Source organism: Salmo salar, chromosome ssa20 (assembly GCF_905237065.1).
Source record: "Salmo salar chromosome ssa20, Ssal_v3.1, whole genome shotgun sequence".
Lineage (NCBI taxonomy): Eukaryota > Metazoa > Chordata > Actinopteri > Salmoniformes > Salmonidae > Salmo > Salmo salar.
This window is the reverse complement of record NC_059461.1, coordinates 15,957,076-15,976,954: the sequence shown is the minus strand read 5'-3', so window position 1 is coordinate 15,976,954 and position 19,879 is coordinate 15,957,076. Positions and strand designations below refer to the sequence as shown.

General features: G+C 43.5%; 1 protein-coding gene across 4 annotated transcripts in view; it reads left to right on the top strand.

The window, feature by feature from the left end:
• Positions 1-6,736: 6,736 nt before the first annotated feature.
• mfsd3 (major facilitator superfamily domain containing 3) overlaps positions 6,737-19,879 on the top strand; it is a 36,315-nt gene continuing 23,172 nt past the window's right edge. The window contains exons 1-2 of one of the 4 annotated variants that reach the window (XM_014160681.2): positions 6,737-6,994; positions 7,771-8,536. In XM_014160681.2, coding sequence (XP_014016156.1) covers positions 7,846-8,536 — 691 coding nt within the window. In that variant the 5' untranslated portion in view covers positions 6,737-6,994; positions 7,771-7,845. Of the gene's footprint in view, positions 7,327-7,770; positions 8,537-19,879 lie in introns of all 4 variants that reach the window. The other 3 variants (XM_014160678.2, XM_014160680.2, XM_014160679.2) reach the window with 3 other exon arrangements.

The window sequence follows — 19,879 nt, the reverse complement described above, 5'->3', positions numbered from 1 at the left end:
CACCTCGGTCATGAAGTGCTTTGACATTAAGTTCAGCAGGCCAGGCACACTGGACCCACTCCAATTGGCCAACTGATCCATGGAAGATATTTACATTCACACGGCCGTAACACATCTAGACAAGAGGAACATCGTGTGTATGCTGTTCATTGACTACAGTTCAGCAACATTATTGTTCCTTTCAAGCTTGACACCAAGCTCTGGGTCTGAACACCACCCTCTGCAACTGCATCCTGGAGTTCCTAACGGGCAGACCAGGCTGTGAGGATTGGTAACAACACATCCTCCACTGACTCTTAATACAGGGGTGTGTCCTCAGTACTCCCTGATCACCCACAAGTGCATGGCTTTGCAAGACTCCAAGTTAGAGGATGACACCACGGTTGTAGACCTAATAACCAACAATGACGAGTCACCCTATAGGGAGGAGGTAAGGGCACTGGCATTGTGGTGTCATAACCTCTCCTTCAACATCAGCAAAACAAAGGAGTTGATTGAGAAGGGAACATGCCCATATTCACATCAACAGGACTGCAGTAGAGTTTAAAGTTTTTCACTGCTGCTACTCTATCTATGCATATTCACTTTACCCCTACCTACATGTACAAATTACAGTGAGGGGGAAAAAAGTATTTGATCCCCTGCTGATTTTGTACATTTGCCCACTGGCAAAGAAATGATCAGTCTATCATTTTAATGGTAGGTTTATTTGAACAGTGAGAGACAGAATAACAAAAAAATCCAGAAAAACACAGTCAAAAATGTTTTAAATTGATTTGCATTTTAATGAGGGAAATAAGTATTTGACCCCTCTGCAAAACATGACTTAGTACTTGGTAGCAAAACCCTTGTTGGCAATCACAGAGGTCAGACGTTTCTTGTAGTTGGCCACCAGGTTTGCACACATCTCAAGAGGGATTTTGTCCCACTCCTCTTTGCAGATCTTCTCCAAGTCATTAAGGTTTCGAGGCTGACGTTTGGCAACTCGAACCTTCAGCTCAGTGCAACATGGCAGTGTCGCCATTGTTTATAAAAGTTGTTCTTTATAATGTTGAAATAATATAAAGCTCTTTTTACATCAGCAGATGTCACAAAGTGCTTATACAGAAACCCAGCCTAAAACACCAAACAGCAAGCAATGCAGATGTAGAAGTGCGCAGGCTAGGAACAACTCCCTAGAAAGGCAAGAACCTAGGAAGAAACATGGAGAGGAACCAGGCTCTGAGGGGTGGCCAAAATATGTGTGTACATTTTACAATCATTTGGTGAGAGAGCCTCAAATATCACTTAATTTTTACATATCCACTGTATAGGCCTATGTGAATTACGGCAAAGTTGGTTCCTGTTTGGCACAAAAACACCCTAATGATTGGTTGACAATAAAGCCTCCCACAATGCAGGCAGGCGGTGGCTGCAGGATGAAATTGGTGAAGAGGAACTGCTGAAACTTGCAATTGACTACAGTCAAAACTTCATTAACTTTGATCACATGATTTTTATAAAGTCATTTAGGCGCAAGTCTGACAATTTTTGTCACCATGATGCAACACACTTTGAAAGGTGGTGACCAATGAGGGTCACTGACTTGACAAACGTGATCAGCTCAAACACACCCACTATGTCCTGCTGAGTTTTGATGCAGAGTCAGAGCTTTTGTCCTGAACGCATTACACTGTTTTAGGTGACAAGCTTATTTTTTTACATTTTAAAATGTTTAGTCATTTAGCAGACGCTCTTATCCAGAGCATCTTACAGTGGTGAATACATACATTTCATGCATTTTTTTTTTTTGTACAGGCCCCCCGTGGGAATCGAACCCACAACCCTGGCGTTGCACACACCATGCTGGCATGGCAAACACCATGCTCTACCAACTGAGCCACAGTTGGTAGTTGGTCATGTTGCAGCAGTGTGTAGGAAGGAGATTCCTAAATGTTATAAGTGTGCAGGAGGGCATGAGACAAAGGAATGTGCAGTATCCCTGGAAAAAGCTGTGTTTGTTAATAACTGTAAGGGTACCCATAGTGCTGGAGATCAGAAGTGTCCAGTGAGAGAAAGGCAGGTTGAGGTTGACAGGATCAGAGTAGTACAGAACGTGTCGTATGCTGAGGCGGTGAAGAGAGTAGTAGAAGAAGATGGATCCAGGGCGAGGGATCCTAAGAGGCTTCCTGTAAGTAGGCCGAGGCCAGTAGAGAGTGATTGAAAAACTTGTGATTCAGTAAGGTTGGCTTCTTAACATTTATAGCAGTGGTTATTAATTGTAGCGCAGAAATCACAGAAGATATGTTGTGGTGGCAGCTACAGAGAAGTACTTGGGTGTACGAGATTTTAATGCAGAAGAGTTACAAGGTGTGTTGAACTATAGTGTCCTGTCCTCCGAGGCTGCCGGCCTGGTGTAGGATAAACTACGGCCAAGTAGTAGAATAGTGGTGAGGTTTTAATGGGTGTAGGGTTAGTTGGTAGGGCAATTTCTCTTTTCTTTTCCCTCTTTGTGTCACAAAATGTAATGAATTCACACTACAGAACAGTAGGTAGACACAGCCCACACAGTAGGTGGCGGCATGCACCTCTAACGAATGTTTGAGGACCGCCATAATAACATAGAAGAAGAAGCGTTGGGGCCGAATCGCAACTGTGGTGGTGCTTGGGAAAGATGGAGGAAGTGGATGATGAGTTCGAATCAAGCAGCGCGTCGAGAAAAGTTGGTGAAGACGAATGTTCAAAATGGACAACAGTAGTATCGAAAACTGGAACAAAAAGGAAATAGTCTAAAATTGGAGTGGAGGATACGTGTATGAATGATAATGAATCACTTCTTATCGGGATGCATATGTGGGAGACCTGTTTATGTGTCGAAAATGGTGAAGTATGCGATGGGAAAAGTGGAGTCTGTCAGAGTGACCAGGTGTGGTCTTATTTTGATTAATTGTATTTCTGAAGAACAGAGGAAGATTTCAGTGAGCCTCAAAAGAATCCGGACAACATAAGTCTTGTGTTTTGAACTTTGGAGTAGAGCACCCGTCAAAGGAGTTCTCTAAGGGGTGACGATGGATGTTCAAGTTGAACCCCTGAATAGAATTCCTGGTGTGGTTGGTGCCCGGTGTCTGACCCGCTGGGTGAATGGAGAAAAATAAGAAAGTCTGTCGGGTCCTGTTGTTTTTTGGTAAAGAGCAAATACCGACACATGTGAAGCTTGGTTATGTAATATATGCTGTAAGAGCTTTCGTCCTGAAATCATTGCCATGTAAGAATTTAAAAGGATTTGACCATGTTTCAAGTGTGTACAGATGGACAGAGTATATTGAAGAACGGTGTGTAGAAGGACGACAGTGTTGCATTTGTGGTGCCGATCATGATCCCGAGTTCCTGGAGTGCCCTGTAAGGGTGAAGGAGATTCAGGTGGCAAAAGTTAGAGCGGTTAATCGAATCTCCTATGCGGAGGCGATTAAAATAATTAAGAAAACTAGTGAAGATATGGTAGTGGACGCACCACACCTTGTAGTAAATGTTTACTCCCAGTCAAAAGTCAAAACTGGAACATGCTTAACACCCCAGCCATCCTACAATCTAAGCTTGATGCTCTCAATCTCACACAAATTATCAATGAACCTACCAGGTACCACCCCAAAGCCGTAAACACGGGCACCCTCATAGATATCATCCTAACCAACTTGCCCTCTAAATACACCTCAGATCTCAGCGATCACTGCCTCATTGCCTGCATCCGTAATGGGTCAGCGGTCAAACGACCTCCACTCATCACTGTCAAACACTCCCTGAAACATTTCAGCGAGCAAGCCCTTCTAATCGACCTGGCCCGGGTATCCTGGAAGGATATTGACCTCATCCCGTCAGTTGAGGATGCCTGGATATAAAAAAAAACGCCTTCCTCACCATCTTAAATAAGCATGCCCCTTTCAAGAAATTTTGAACCAGGAACAGATATAGCCCTTGGTTTTCTCCAGACCTGACTGCCCTTAACCAACACAAAAACATCCTGTGGCGTTCTGCATTAGCATCGAACAGCCCCCGTGATATGCAACTTTTCAGGGATGTTAGAAACCAATATACGCAGGCAGTTAGAAAAGCCAAGGCTAGCTTTTTCAAGCAGAAATTTGCTTCCTGCAACACAAACTCAAAGAAGTTCTGGGACACTGCAAAGTCCATGGAGAATAAGAACACCTCCTCCCAGCTGCCCACTGCACTGAGGATAGGAAACTCTGTCACCTCCGATAAATCCACTATAATTGAGAATTTCAATAAGCATTTTTCTACGGCTGGCCATGCTTTCCACCTGGCTAACCCTACCACGGTCAACAGCACTGCACCCCCGACAGCTACTCGCCCAAGCCGTCCCCATTTCTCCTTTTCCCAAATCCAGTCAGCTGATGTTCTGAAAGAGCTGCAAAATCTGGACCCCTACAAATCAGCCGGGCTAGACAATCTGGACCCTTTCTTTCTAAAATGATCTGCCGAAATTGTTGAAACGCCTATTACTAGCCTGTTCAACTTCTCTTTCGTGTCGTCTGAGATTCCAAAAGATTGGAAAGCAGCTGCTGTCATCCCCCTCTTCAAAGGAGGGGACACTCTTGACCCAAACTGCTACAGACCTATATCTATCCTACCCTGCCTTTCTAAGGTCTTCGAAAGCCAAATCAACAAACAAATTACCGACCATTTCGAATCCCACCGCACCTTCTCCGCTATACAATCTGGTTTCAGAGCTGGTCATGGGTGCACCTCAGCCACACTCAAGGTCCTAAACGATATCGTAACCACCATCGATAAGAAACAATACTGTGCTGCCGTATTGATTGACCTGGCCAAGGCTTTCGACTCTGTCAATCACCACATCCTCATCGGCAGACTCAATAGCCTTGGTTTCTCAAATGATTGCCTCGCCTGGTTCACCAACTTCTTCTCTGATAGAGTTCAATGTGTCAAATCGGAGGGCCTGTTGTCCGGGCCTCTGGTAGTCTCTATGGGGGTGCCACAGGCTTCAATTCTTGGGCCAACTCTTTTCTCTGTATACATCAATGATGTCGCTCTTGCTGCTGGTGAGTCTCTGATCCACCTCTACGCAGACGACACCATTCTGTATACTTCTGGCCCTTCTTTGGACACTGTGTTAACAACCCTCCAGACGAGCTTCAATGCCATACAACTCTCCTTCCGTAGCCTCCAACTGCTCTTAAATACAAGTAAAATTAAATGCATGCTCTTCAACTGATCGCTGCCCGCACCTGCCCGACCGTCCAGCATCACTACTCTGGACGGTTCTTACTTAGAATATGTGGACAACTACAAATACCTAGGAGTCTGGTTAGACTGTAAGCTCTCCTTCCAGACTCACATCAAACATCTCCAATCTAAAGTTAAATCTAGAATTGGCTTCCTATTTCGCAACAAAGCATCCTTCACTCATGCTGCCAAACATACCCTTGTAAAACTGACCATCCTACCGATAGTCGACTTCGGCGATGTCATTTACAAAATAGCCTCCAATACCCTACTCAATAAACTGGATGCAGTCTATCACAGTGCCATCCGTTTTGTCACCAAAGCCCCATATACTACCCACCACTGCGACCTGTACGCTCTCGTTGGCTGGCCCTCGCTTCATACTCGTCGCCAAACCCACTGGCTCCAAGTCATCTACAAGACCCTGCTAGGTAAAGTCCCCCCTTATCTCAGCTCACTGGTCACCATAGCAGCACCCACCTGTAGCACGCGCTCCAGCAGATATATCTCTCTGGTCACCCCCAAAGCCAATTCCTCCTTTGGCCGTCTCTCCTTCCAGTTCTCCGCTGCCAATGACTGGAACGAACTACAAAAATCTCTGAAACTGGAAACACTTATCTCCCTCACTAGCTTTAAGCACCAGCTGTCAGAGCAGCTCATAGATCACTGCACCTGTACATCGCCCATCTATAATTTAGCCCAAACAACTACTCTTCCCCTATTGTATTTATTTATTTTGCTCCTTTGCACCCCATTATTTCTATTTCTACTTTGCACTTTCTTCCACTACAAATCTACCATTCCAGTGTTTTACTTGCTATATTGTATTACTTTGCCACCATGGCCTTTTTTGCCTTTACCTCCCTTATCTCACCTCATTTGCTCACATTGTATATAGACTTATTTTTGTACTATATTATTGACTGTATGTTTGTTTTACTCCATGTGTAACTCTGTGTTGTTGTATGTGTCGAACTGCTTTGCTTTATCTTGGCCAGGTCGCAATTGTAAATGAGAACTTGTTCTCAACTTGCCTACCTGGTTAAATAAAGGTAAAAAAAAAAAAAAAGATATCCTGTGGATTTGTGGCGTTCATTGCCACAGTTATAAATTGTACGGCACAAGTCTCAAATAAATCTAAGAAAAGTTACATTATTGTGGCTGCGGCGGAAAAGTGTTTGTGACTTAAGGATTTTACATGTGAATACTTGCAAGGGGTACTTGCGCCGGAAGACCCGCCCTCCCAGGTTCCCCTTGAGCCTGTGTAGGGATCAGATCTGTTTTATTATATTTTTTTTAAGAGAAAAGTTGTTTGATTTAGTTTATTTATTTCGTTTTTGGTAGCTTGGTCGTTTTTTACATATATATTTTGTTACATTTTTGGGAATCCTGTTTCCATCCCACACAGTAGGTGGCGGAATTCACACTCAATTGTGCAATCGCCAATATTCCAAAGAAGAAGAAGAATCTGTGAAAAAAACATTCATTTCCCTCCCAGATTTGTATACTGCTGCTCCTGCTTTTTGAGCCCAATACAATGATTATCTGTAGATAAGTAAAGTCATAAAAAAACATTTTCTGAAGATGGTAATTCCTCACTGCAGGAACAATAGGTAGTGAGGAGAGAGTGTTCATGTAAACGATCTGACATAGTGGTAGGCAACCTTTTAGGTTTTACGGTAGAAATGTTCGATTTTTGCATCGTTTTTAAGCACTACCAGCCGTTTGGTAGTCAAATGAACGGCTATTTAAGGTAAACAGAGCCAAACGCCCCGGAAGTAGTTTTTCAAGGGCAGGGCGGAAGCGGATCGGCTTTGTGCTAACAGATTCGCCTATTCCAGTATGTAACAACACAACTTTGAAAACAGATTGCAGTGACATATACGTTTTATAATATTTGAAAAATTACGACCGAAATTGCTAGCTATTGGCACGCGCTGATACTTGTTCTGAATTGGTTGTATCACAGCGTTAGCTTGAGTATTGGCCATGCATGTTAATTGTTTGTAAGTGCTATGTCTAGCCTATTTACCGAGACATTGTTAGATTAGCTTGCTACTATCTTTAGCTTGCTACTATCTAAAGGTCAGTTTGGGGCGTAAAATTGTATCTATACATTATCCCATTATGTTATACATTTCATTAAAAAGGAAAAGGAACTAGTTAAAGTTCATTCCTGCTGGTGAATAAGCAAACGTTCGACAGCTGTCTGATGCATCAGTCTGCAATAATCAATAATGTGTTTATTTCACTTGCATAATAAAACCCCAAACTGTTTCTTGCGAGTTCAATTCCGTTTGCTCATGTTTAAAAACAAATACATATTTTTTTTGTATTGTTTTAAGGACAGTGACAGGTAGAGAAGGAGATACAGAGAGTAGGGAACGAGGTGGAATTTGTAACCCCATCTCCAGCTAGCATGTGTGGTCTGGAGTCAGCAGTGCTACCACTACACCAGACTCCGGGACTCCGGTTGTGAACTTTTTGTCAGTGAAATGATCCTCTCTCTCTCTTCCCCATCTCTCCTAGCCTGATCGACCCATTTGATCAGCTCCTGCCGGACCATCATCATGACCTGAAGAACTGTCCCGTTCCCATTGAATCATGAATGACAAGCTGGTTTTCCTGGGCCTCCTGTACTTTGTCCAGGGAATCCCCTATGGGCTCCAGTCCTCGCTGCTCCCCGTCTACCTCCGTGGGGCGGGCCATTCCCTCACGCGCATCGGCCTGACCAAAATCCTCTACTTTCCCTGGGTGCTCAAAGTCCTCTGGGCGCCCCTGGTGGACCGTGTGGGCACCAAGCGGCTCTGGCTTGTGGCTACTGTCTCTGGCTTGGCGCTCACCTGTCTCTCCAGCGCCGCCCTGTCCCCAGAGGCCCACATCTGGGGCGTGGCGGGGACACTACTGGCCATGAATGCCCTTGCGTCGGTTCAGGACATCGCGGTGGACGGGGCCGCTGTGGGACTGCTGAAGGGCCGTAGCGAGCTGGGCCTGGGCAACACGGCCCAGGTGGTGGGCTACAAGGCCGGCTCGGTGTTTGCCGGGGGCGGGCTCCTGGCTGTGATCGACGTGGCCGGGTGGGGCCCTATGTTCATGCTGTTGGCCTTTGTGTACTTCGGAGTGGCGCTGTTTGTGTGGGGGGCCCCCGTGCTGGATGATGAGCTGTTGAGGGGCCAGGCAGAGGGGAGGAAGGGGGTCCAGTCAGACGCTGTGCATCCCTGGAGGGTGTGGCGGAAGCTGCTGTCAGTACCTGGGACGCCCTGGACCATAATCTACGTTCTCACATACAAACTGGGTAAGTCTGCTAGTCTGTCTGACAACCATGCACACTTGCCTATTGTACCAACTGGAGAAGTAGCTAAAGGACCTAACACTAAACCTCAACTCTCAGCCTACAGACTAAACCTAATCCACTGCGAGGCTACTACATAAGAAACCCGCTATGTCATAAATGACTAGACCATATGCCAAAACATGTTTTCTCATAGTAGTCCAAGAGTTCTAGGCTACCATCTCATTGATGTTGATGTGTCATCTCATTGATGCCTGTGTTGAAAAGCAGAGATAAATCTACATTGAACAAAAATATAAATGCAAATTTATATAAGGAAATCAGTCAATTGAAATAAATTCATTATGCCCTAGTCTTTGGATTTCACGACTGGGAATAAAGATATGCGTCTGTTGATCACAGATACCTAAAAAGATAGGGGCGTGGATCAGAAAACCAGTCAGTATCTGGTGTGACCACCATTTGCCTCATGCAGCGCAACACATCTCCTTCGCATAGAGTTGATCAGGCTGTTGATTGTGGCCTGTAGAATGTTGTCCCGCTCCTCTTCAATGGCTGTGTGAATTTTCTGGATATTGGCGGGAACTGGAACACACTCTTTTACATGTCGATCCAGAGCATCCCAAACGTGATCAATTGGTGACACATATGGTGAGTATGCAGGCCATGGAAGAACTGGGACATTTTCATCTTCTAGGAATTTTGTACAGATCCGTGTAACATGGGGCCATGCATTATGTTGAAACATGAGGTGATGGCGGCAGATGAATGACATGACAATGGGCCTCAGGATCAGGTCACGGTATCTCAGTGCATTAAAATTGCCATCGATAAAATGCAAAAGTATTCGTTGTCCGTAACTTAAGCCTGCCCATACCATAACCCCACCACTACCATGGAGCACTCTGTTCACCACGTTGATATCTGCACACCGCTCGCCCACACGCCATCTGCCTAGTACAGTTGAAACCGGGATTCATCCGTGAAGAGCACACTTCTCCAGCGTGCCAGTGGCCATTGAAGGTGAGCATTTGCCCACTGAAGTCTGGTACGACGCTGAACTTCAGTCAGGTCAAGACCCTGGTGAGGACGACGAGCATGCATATGAGCTTCCCTGAGACAGTTTCTGACTATTTCTGCAGACCTTCTTTAGTTGTGCAAACCCACAGTTTCATCAGCTGTCCGGGTGGCTGGTCTCAGACGATCCCGCAGATGAAGAAGCCAGATGTGGAGGTCCTGGGCTGGTGTGGTTACACGTGGTCTGCAGTTCTGAGGCCGGTTGGGCGTACTGCCAAATTCTCTAAAATGACATTGGTGGCGGCTTATGGTAGAGAAGTGAACATTCAATTCCCTGGCAACAGCTCTGGTGGACATTCCTGCAGTCAGCATGCCAATTGCACGCTCCCTCAACTTGAGCCATCTGTGACATTGTGTTGTGTGACATTTTAGTGGCTTTTTATTGTCCCCATGCACAAGGTGCACCTGTGTAATGATCATGCTGCTTAATCAGAGATGCTCACTTCTTGAGATGCTCACTAACAGGGATGTAAGCAAATTTGTGCACATTTGAGAGAAATAAACTTTTTCTGCGTATGGAAAATTTCTGTGATCTTTTATTTCAGCTCGTGAAACATGGGACCAACATTTTACATGTATGTGTTTTTGTTCAGTATTTATTGTTTTACTATATCTATGTTGAATACTCCTGTCACGTCATAATCTATCTCCACTTTGAAAAGCTTTACCGAATATAGTATAGCCAAAGTTTCATACCATTTAAGGATGACATTTTTCATTTAAATAACTTAACACATTCTCAACTCATTCTCTAGGTAAGTGGGGGTTGGAGCGCATTGATCGGGCAATATCTGTTTTGAGTTCTATGAGAGAACATGACAACCTTCCGGGTTGTATTCATTAGTGCACTACGTCGCAAAGCCTTTTGCAACTGAAAACAGAACAAGCATTTCTTATTGGACAAGCTATGATAATCCCTTCCTGTGTAGTGTTGACTGAGGCAGGCAACAGAACACATTTTTAAACGGTTTGCAATGGTGAACAAAATGATACGTTTTATATTGGTCCAATCCAAGTAATCCCCTCGCTATTTCAGTCAGTTTTCTACAGTTTGGTGCCTAAATGAACACTACGCAGTCCTATAGCCGCTTTTGTGAGGTAAGGAAGACTGAGATGTGCCTTTTCTGCGTTCAGCTGTGGTCTCATTTCTTACCACCAGATGTCTCTGTTTCCATATCATAGACCAGAGAGCCCTGCTCATCTTGTTGATGAATGAAGGGAAAGGGGTTATTACCAGGGATTTGGTAGTGAGTCCAGAACCTACTAAAAGTCCCGTTCTTAGAAATTATGACATTTTGAGCTGTGTGAATAGCATTTATGTACAAATCAACAGGTGTATATATTAGGCCTAGTGAGATGTTAGAAATGTTGTCCTTTTTAAACCAGTTGTTTTGTAGTTCATATTTGCAAGATACAAATATTTCTGGTAAACAGAGTTTGGTGTTGGATAACAGAAGGAGATTATGTAAGGATTAGGCCTGGAGTGTCTTTGTGTCTGCGGCTGCTTTTAAAAAAATGGAAACTGAAATGGAAGATGCAGCATCACACTGGTGTTTGTGTGGGTGGTGGGAAAACATGCTATTTTACATTTGCATACATTTGCTTGTGTGTGCAATTGTTTTTTTCCTGTGTGTTATGTGTGTGTGTGTGTGTGTGTGTGTGTGTGTGTGTGTGTCGCTTGAGAGAGTGTGGTAGAGTTGGCATGGTAATCAGATGTGCCCAGGCAGACCCTAGACAGGACCCCTCCCTGACACTAATCCATATGAGGGTTCACCAGCATCATTTCCATATCATCATTATCACCACTGTCATCCTTCTCCATCGCAATCGTCGCCATTATCGTTAACATCCTCATAATGTTATCAATATTAACATCATCATTAGGCCCAGGACGATACCAGTATCGCAATACTCGTTAGTATCGTGTCAAGGAACAAAACACAAAGCGTATTTAACTTCTTTAGGAAAACAGCTCTAATGTTGGAAACAAACATCATTATGTTTTCATCCAGAGTCACATGTATTTATTTTCCAAGCTACAGTGGGGTAAAAAGTATTTGATCCCCTGCTGATTTTGTACGTTTGCCCACTTACAAAGAAATGATCAGTCTATAATTTTAATGGTAGGTTTATTTGAACAGTGAGAGACAGAATAACCACCAAAAAATCCTGAGAAACGCATGTCAAAAATGTTATTTCCCTCGTTAAAATGCAAATTATTTTATAAGTATTTGACCCCTCATCAAAACATGACTTAGTACTTGATGGCAAAACCCTTGTTGACAATCACAGAGGTCAGACGTTTCTTGTAGTTGGCCACCAGGTTTGCACACATCTCAGGAGGGATTTTGTCCCACTCCTCTTTGCAGATCTTCTCCAAGTCATTAAGGTTTCGAGGCTGACGTTTGGCAACTCAAACCTTCAGCTCCCTCCACAGATTTTCTATGGGATTAAGGTCTGGAGAATGGCTAGGCCACTCCAGGACCTTAATGTGTTTCTTCTTGAGCCACTCCTTTGTTGCCTTGGCCGTGTGTTTTGGCTCATTGTCATGCTGGAATACCCATCCACGACCCATTTTCAATGCCTTGGCTGAGGGAAGGAGGTTCTCACCCAAGATTTGACGGTACATGGCCCCGTCCATTGTCCCTTTGATGCGGTGAAGTTGTCCTGTCCCCTGAGCAGAAAAACACCCCCAAAGCATAATGTTTCCACCTCCATGTTTGACGGTGGAGATGGTGTTCTTGGGGTCATAAGCAGCATTCCTCCTCCTCCAAACACGGTGAGTTGAGTTGATGTCAAAGAGCTCCATTTTGGTCTCATCTGACCACAACACTTTCACCAGTTGTCCTCTGAGTCATTCAGATGTTCATTTGCAAACTTCAGACGGGCATGTATATGTATTCTTGAGCAGGGGGACCTTGCGGGCGCTGCAGGATTTCAGTCCTTCACGGCATAGTGTGTTACCAATTGTTTTCTTGGTGACTATGGTCCCAGCTGCCTTGAGATCATTGACAAGATCCTCCCGTGTAGTTCTGGGCTGATTCCTCACCGTTCTCATGATCATTGCAACTCCACGAGGTGAGATCTTGCATGGAGCCGCAGGCCGAGGGATATTGACAGTTCTTTTGTGTTTCTTCCATTTGCGAATAATCGCACTAAATGTTGTCACCTTCTCACCAAGCTGCTTGGCGATGGTCTTGTAGCCCATTCCAGCCTTGTGTAGGTCTACAATCCTGTCCCTGACATCCTTGGAGAGCTCTTTGGTCTTGGCCATGGTGGAGAGTTTGGAATCTGATTGATTGATTGCTTCTGTGGACAGGTGTCTTTTTTTACAGGTAACGAGTGCTCCTAATCTCAGCTCAATACCTGTATAAAAGACACCTGGGAGCCAGAAATCTTTCTGATTGAGAGGGGGTCAAATACTTATTTCCCTCATTAAAATGCAAATCATTTCATAACATTTTTGACATGCGTTTTTCTGGATTTTTTTGTTATTCTGTCTCTCACTGTTGAAATAAACCTACCATTAAAATTATAGACTGATCATTTCTTTGTCAGTGGGCAAACGTACAAAATCAGCAGGGGATAAAATACTTATTTCCCCCACTGTATAGCACATAATATTTTAAATACAGCAGGTTCAATGAATTTGGTCTGCTTCGTATTTAAATGTTTTGCCATGGAAAAATATTGTGATACTGGTATCGTCACAGCCCTAGTAATCATCATATTATTTTAGTTGTCCGCTCTTCTATTCAGACTAAAAGGACAGACTGTTAGCGTTTGTGTGCGACTGTCGGGTGAGACTCGACAATGCGTGTGAATGTGAGATGGTATTATGTATGTGCAAGGGTGTGTTTCGTGTGTCTAGGTACGTGTGTGAGGTTTGGGTGTGAAAGGTCCCCCCCCCAACACACACACACCTCTTAGACCCTGCTCTTCCACGCACTCTTAATGAACACAGTGAGTTTTCTGTGTACAACCGCACAACCAATGACAGCGAGCCATTTGGAGGACCCCTGTGTTGCGGCCACCACTAGTTAAATGGAGAAAAACTTGACCCTGTATCAGTCAGAGGTTTACTTAGCGCCAACATCTACCTACTGTGGATGGATGTTGTAGTGTGGAGGCAGGACTGGTGCTGGGATGGCATGAGGAGATGTGAGTGATGGTGAGAGACAGTGTGTGTTTGCGTTTGTCTGTGAGAAGACAGCATGGACGATTCCTCTGGGAAGTGACCGGGTGGGTGGGTGGGTGGTGGGGGCTTAGATGAGACTGCCCCCGTCCCGCCATACACAGCCGTAGGTTGGATTAGGAGGATCGCCTGTGTGACACGGGAGAGCTGATGGCAGAGCGTGGTGAGGGAGGCGAGAGGAGGGTTTGCGGTTGGTAAGTGGGGAGAGAGAGTAGTGCAGGGTGTGGGGTTTAATTTCCAGAGAGAAAGAGGACTGCAGGGAGGCTGAAGGGGGCGATGAATTAATGAAGAACCACCACATGGTGCCCAGAGAAACACATAGAAAGGGGTGGGTAAAGGCGAAGAGGCCTAAAGAGAGAGGACAGTATTAGGATGGTATAACATTACTTTTCCAATACTGTGTGTGTGTGGGGGGGGGGTCCCCCAGAGGTTTTATTTGTAAAGCAAACCCACCAGTGGCCATGTTTGGTTGTCCATAACACTGCTCCCCTGGATTGCCTTGTCAGTGTTTCCTTGCTTTGTCAACTCATATATTTACAGTACCAGTCAAAAGTTTGGACACACCTACTCATTCAAGGGTTTTTCTTTATTTTTACTATTTTCTACATTGTAGAATAATAGTGAATACATAAAAACTATGAAATAACACATATGGAATCATGTAGTAACCAATTGTGGAGGCCAGGTCATCTGATGCAGCACTCCATCATTCTCCTTCTTGGTCAAATAGCCCTTACACAGCCTGGAGGTGTGTTGGGTCATTGTCCTGTTGAAAAATAAATTATAGTCCCACTAAGTGCAAACCAGATGGGATGGCGTATCGCTGCGGAATGCTGTGGTAACCATGCAAGGCACACCTGTTAAATGAAATGCATTCCAGGTGACTACCTCATGAAGCTAGTTGAGAGAATGCCAAGAGTATGCAAAGCTGTCATCAAGGCAAAGGGTGGCTACTTTGAAGAATCTCAAAATATATTTTTATTTGTTAACACTTTTTTGGTTACTTCATGATTCCATGTGTGTTATTTCATAGCTTTGATGTGTTCATTATAATTCTACAATGTAGAAAATAGTAAAAATTAAGAAAAACCCTTGTACATCATTGGTCAGTACACTAGTAGGGCTGCCAAAGAAAAACCATTGATTTCAAAGTTTAACAAACCATACAACTCTATGCACAAAGATTACGTTGAACAATTTACACAAATTTCACAAAAACACATTTACTGTAAGAACTTTGCAGATGCAATATTTGATTACAGAATTACGGTAATGTCTCCCTCACTTTATGTGACCACGTTTCCAGAAAACTGTTAAATATCTGCTCTGAATTAAGATTCAAAGATGCCTGCAGAAAGAATGGTGTGTCAGCTATGACACCTCAAATTTGATATTTTTTTGTTTTGGTTATTGAACTACATTAGGTGAAGTGAAGTTATTGAACTATTATTATTATTTGACAATGCTGGTCATTTATGTACATTTGAACATCTAGGCCATGTGCTGTTATAATCTCCACCCGGCACAGCCAGAAGAGGACTGGCCACCCCTCAGAGCCTGGTTCCTCTCTAGGTTTCTTCCTAGGTTTTGGCCTTTCTAGGGAGTTTTTCCTAGCCACTGTGCTTCTACACCTGCATTGCTTGCTGTTTGGGGTTTTAGGCTGGGTTTCTGTACAGCACTTTGATATCAGCTGATGTAAGAAGGGCCATATAAATACATTTGATTTGATTTACACCCGGTAACGGAATTACATCATGGGTCTCTGATCTGTACTTTATAGAAATGCATAATTATGAATATCATTCTCTTCATGGTGATGTATCCTGAATAGGTATACAAAGGTAGAAATCGGCCATATCCTTATTTTGCGTATTTGAGTGTTATTATACTCTCTGGCTATTATTGTAATGAGCTCTGCCCCCATACAAGACCACATTTGGTTGGTCCGGACCAGATCAAATCTGGAACAATCATAGACGTCTGTGTTTCACAAGTTTGGACATCGCAGTGGAGTTCAGTACAGTAAAGTAGATATGTTCATTACAGTACAATACAGTACATTATACTACGGGAGGGTCACGGTTAGTCGAATATCCGAACAGGCATTTGAGTTCCAATACTTATGAGTTAATTTTTGCAAGACAAAACTATTATAGGCCTATTTTTAACACTGAAAAGGTTTTTTCTAAATTAAAACATCCATGTGACATTGTTACACACAAGGAAATACCATGACATTTCAAATGATTTAATTTAATAAAAAAAATATTTTGAAAGTAGTTTTTATGACGTGCACGGAGCGCCCCATTTAATAAAAATACAAATCAGTAGCCGACCAGTAGACGTGTGTAGCTTGTTGCTTATGTTGGCCAATCAAATGGACAAAGGGGCTCTATGTGTAGGAAGTGGAGTGGGAGTTCACTAATGCAAGATGGAATAAAATGACTGTTGTTTTATATGAATGGGGTTTGAGAGAAAGCGCAGCATGTGGCCTCAATTAGCTTCTCTAGGCTACTCCAGTCAAGACGGGCACTGGGATGATAAACAACATTGTGGCTGCTAAAAGTTAGCTCGTCTTGGCTGTAGCCAAGTTACCTTGGCGTCTCTCTCTCTCTCCGTCTGCTCACTCCCGTCTCACACACACCACAGCTGCAGCAATAGAGCGCCAGCCTCTAGCCCTCGCGCAGCAATGCTTAGGTTAATAGGTCAAAAACATACGTTTCAAACTACATGCATTTCGAATATCCGGATATCCAACAGAAATTCATGACACTATTCGAATAGGGAAATTATTTCAACTCCCTTCCCTACATTATGTTGTATACTCTAGTGTGCCTTACTGTACAGTACTGTACTTTTATTTACTGTGCTCTACTGCAGGGGTCCCCCCCCACAGTACTGTACTGTTCTCGACTGTGCTCTACTTAAGTGATAATGCCCGAGATGCTGGTGTTTGGAGGATATATTGGCAATGGTGTTGTCTTGGGTCGGCAAACCGTGCCAATATCTCCTCCAAACACCGGCTTGGAGGGCATTATCACTTTTATACAACGGGTTACCAACATATTCAAATAATGATTTGACATTTGAATTATCGTTTATTTGATATATTTATTCATAGCATTTCATCCTTCCAGATATATAGTCCCGACACATCTAGGGTTGCTTCCTAAGCCGGCTGGTCGTTTGTCCGGTTGTTCTGTATCTATGGACACGACCCAGTCGTTCGTTCTAAATGTTCCATTGCCATACTGGCTGGCAACGTTCTTATCCCTTGCTTGCTAGCTAGCCAACTATGGCTAACTGACAGTCACGTCAAACAGTGCAGACAGAATAACAACAGTAGCTGCATTTGTTTAAGCTGTTTTCTAGTGACATTTATTTTGATACATCCACAATAATGAGCTAGTTAGGTACGATTACGCCCGGCATAGAAAATGTGCTCACTTGTCAGGACCAGTGGCGGTTCTAGACCATTTCAACTGGGGTGGCCAAGCTGGGGCCAGTTGTACTGTTAGAGGGGCCAGTTACATTAGACGTTATTGTTGTCATATCGTTTTATTCACTACATTGCAGGCATTAGCAGGCAAAAGACCATGTTCATAATCATCATTGTTGCCACTGTCTAATAACGGATGTAAAAAAAGAACGATAGCAAAAATTTATGTCAAAATTATTTCATACTCCACGTTTAGGGGGGCCACAAGGGGGTCCAAAATTGTTGTCACAAAAACAATTGTTGTTCCCCCCCCCCCAACCCTTGTCAGTGGACACTTTTGTTCAGAGGAGCTAGCCAACAACACAACTAACACGTTCACTTCAAACTGAAGTTGGAAAGATGGCAAACTAGCTGCGCTTGGTTTCGTTTGACCTTTTTTTCAATTGACATATCCATAAACATTATGCTGATTCATGATTTCAACTGGCTGAGAAAAGCTGCCTGTCTGTCTCATCCCGACTCCCGAAACATTCATTACTATGGGACACCTGGAGATCGAATTAGAACTTTGAAGCCATGTTGCAAACGTCGGACAGACCGACGGCAACGTTTATACAAATCTCCGCTGTTGAAAACCAAATGTTAGTCTAAAAGAAATTAGATAATGTCTAGATGCTTTTTATAGTGGAGACCAATTTTATAAAGTGCCTGGCTGGCCTGATGAGACAGTGGATGGCGCAGTCAGATGGAACAGAGTAAATAAGCTTTTTAATGTCATAGATTTAGCTGGTATTAACTTGTGGAATAGACACCGGCTGGAATGCAGTTTTAACCCATAGGGATTAGAACCACCCGTTGTATAATACTGTACATTACTGTGATGTCCAAACTTGTGAAACATAGACGTCTATGATTGGTTCAGATTTGGTCCCCCCAGGGTGGACTGACCAAATTCCAACTACTTTTCAACGTCCGTGTCAGTCACTACTCAGTGGGCGAGGATGCTTGTTACAAGAAATGGAAAGAGGATGGGTGCTAGGTGTCATGGTGTCAGTAAGAGCCGGGAGAGGTGACATGCTTTGACCACCAGATGACAAAAAGCGAAAAGAAACCAGTAATGAGCTGAACATAACAGTATGCCAGTAGAAGGGAGGACTGTAGCTGCTGACCCAACTGTGGTTTGTGACTACTCTGTCCCATTGTAGCCAATTCAATTGCAGTAATTCCGTTACTGGTTTGTTTTTATTAAGAATTATTACTTTTTAATCACTTCATAAACAAACTTGATATCAGGAAGAACACAACTCATTGGTAGGTTTACCTTTTACTCTGTGAACTTTCATTATACTTCCTCCCCATGAGGGAGAGAAATTAGAAAAACGTCTTTAAACAGAACTACAAGGCACATGGCAATGTTAACTTAACTTACCAAAGGCAAATCATTTCTACAAAACTAAATATAAGTGTTGATATTAGTTGGCAGGGGGTCTTCAACATTATTGTGTTTTGATGTATTTCTAATACCTTTTATAACTTTCTGGTAGATGTTGTACAAGACCCCTTTTCCATCTGTTTGACCAGAAATCAAAGCCGTTGCTTATTCCTAATTTTTGGGTATGAAAATGTTTGAAAAATGTATATACTATATGCCTTCATTTCTCAAAAATATAGTCTCTTAGCTTTCATTTGACACCCAATTTGACATTGGAGTAGGATTCTGTTGCATCGACAGGCATGACTCAGACCCGTACTCTACACAGACCGGTGCGCCATTAACCAATCAGAGCTCAAGTAAGCCTATATGCAAATAGCCATTGCCATATATACAGTGCATTTGGAAAGTATTCAGACCCCTTCACTTTTTCCACATTTTGTTGCGTGCAGCCTTATTCTAAAATTGATTTTTTTTAAAACATCAATCTACACACAATACCCCATAATGACAAAGCGAAAATGGGTTTTTAGACATTTTTGCAAATGTATTAAAAACAAATACCTTATTTGCATAAGTATTCAGACCCTTTGCTGTGAGACTCGAAATTTAGCTCAGGTGCATCCTGTTTCCTTTGATCATCCTTGAGATGTTTCTACAACTTGATTGGAGTTCACCTGTGGTAAATTCAATTGATTGGACATAATTTGGAAAGGCACACAGCTGTCTATATAAGGTCCCACAGTTGACAGTGCATGTCAGAGTAAAAACCAGCCATGGGGATCGACGGAATTGTCCACAGAGCTCCGAGACAGGATTGGGTCGAGGCAAAGATCTGGGGAATTGTACCAAAACATTTCTGCAGTATTGAAGGTCCCCAAGAACACAGTGCCCTCCTCATTCTTAAAGGGAAGAAGTTTGGAACCACCAAGACTATTCCTAGAGCTGGCTGCCCGACTGAGCAATCGGGAGAGGAGGTGACCAAAAACCTGTTCAGGGAGGTGACCAAAAACCTGTTGGTCACTTTGACAGAGCTCCAGAGTTCCTCTGTGGCGATGGTTGTCCTTCTGGAAGGTTCTCCCATCTCTGCAGCACTCCACTAATCAGGCCTTTAATGGTAGAGTGGCCAGACGGAAGCCTCTCCACAGTAAAATGCACATGACAGCCCACTTGGTGTTTGCCAAACTCCACCTGAAGTTCTCT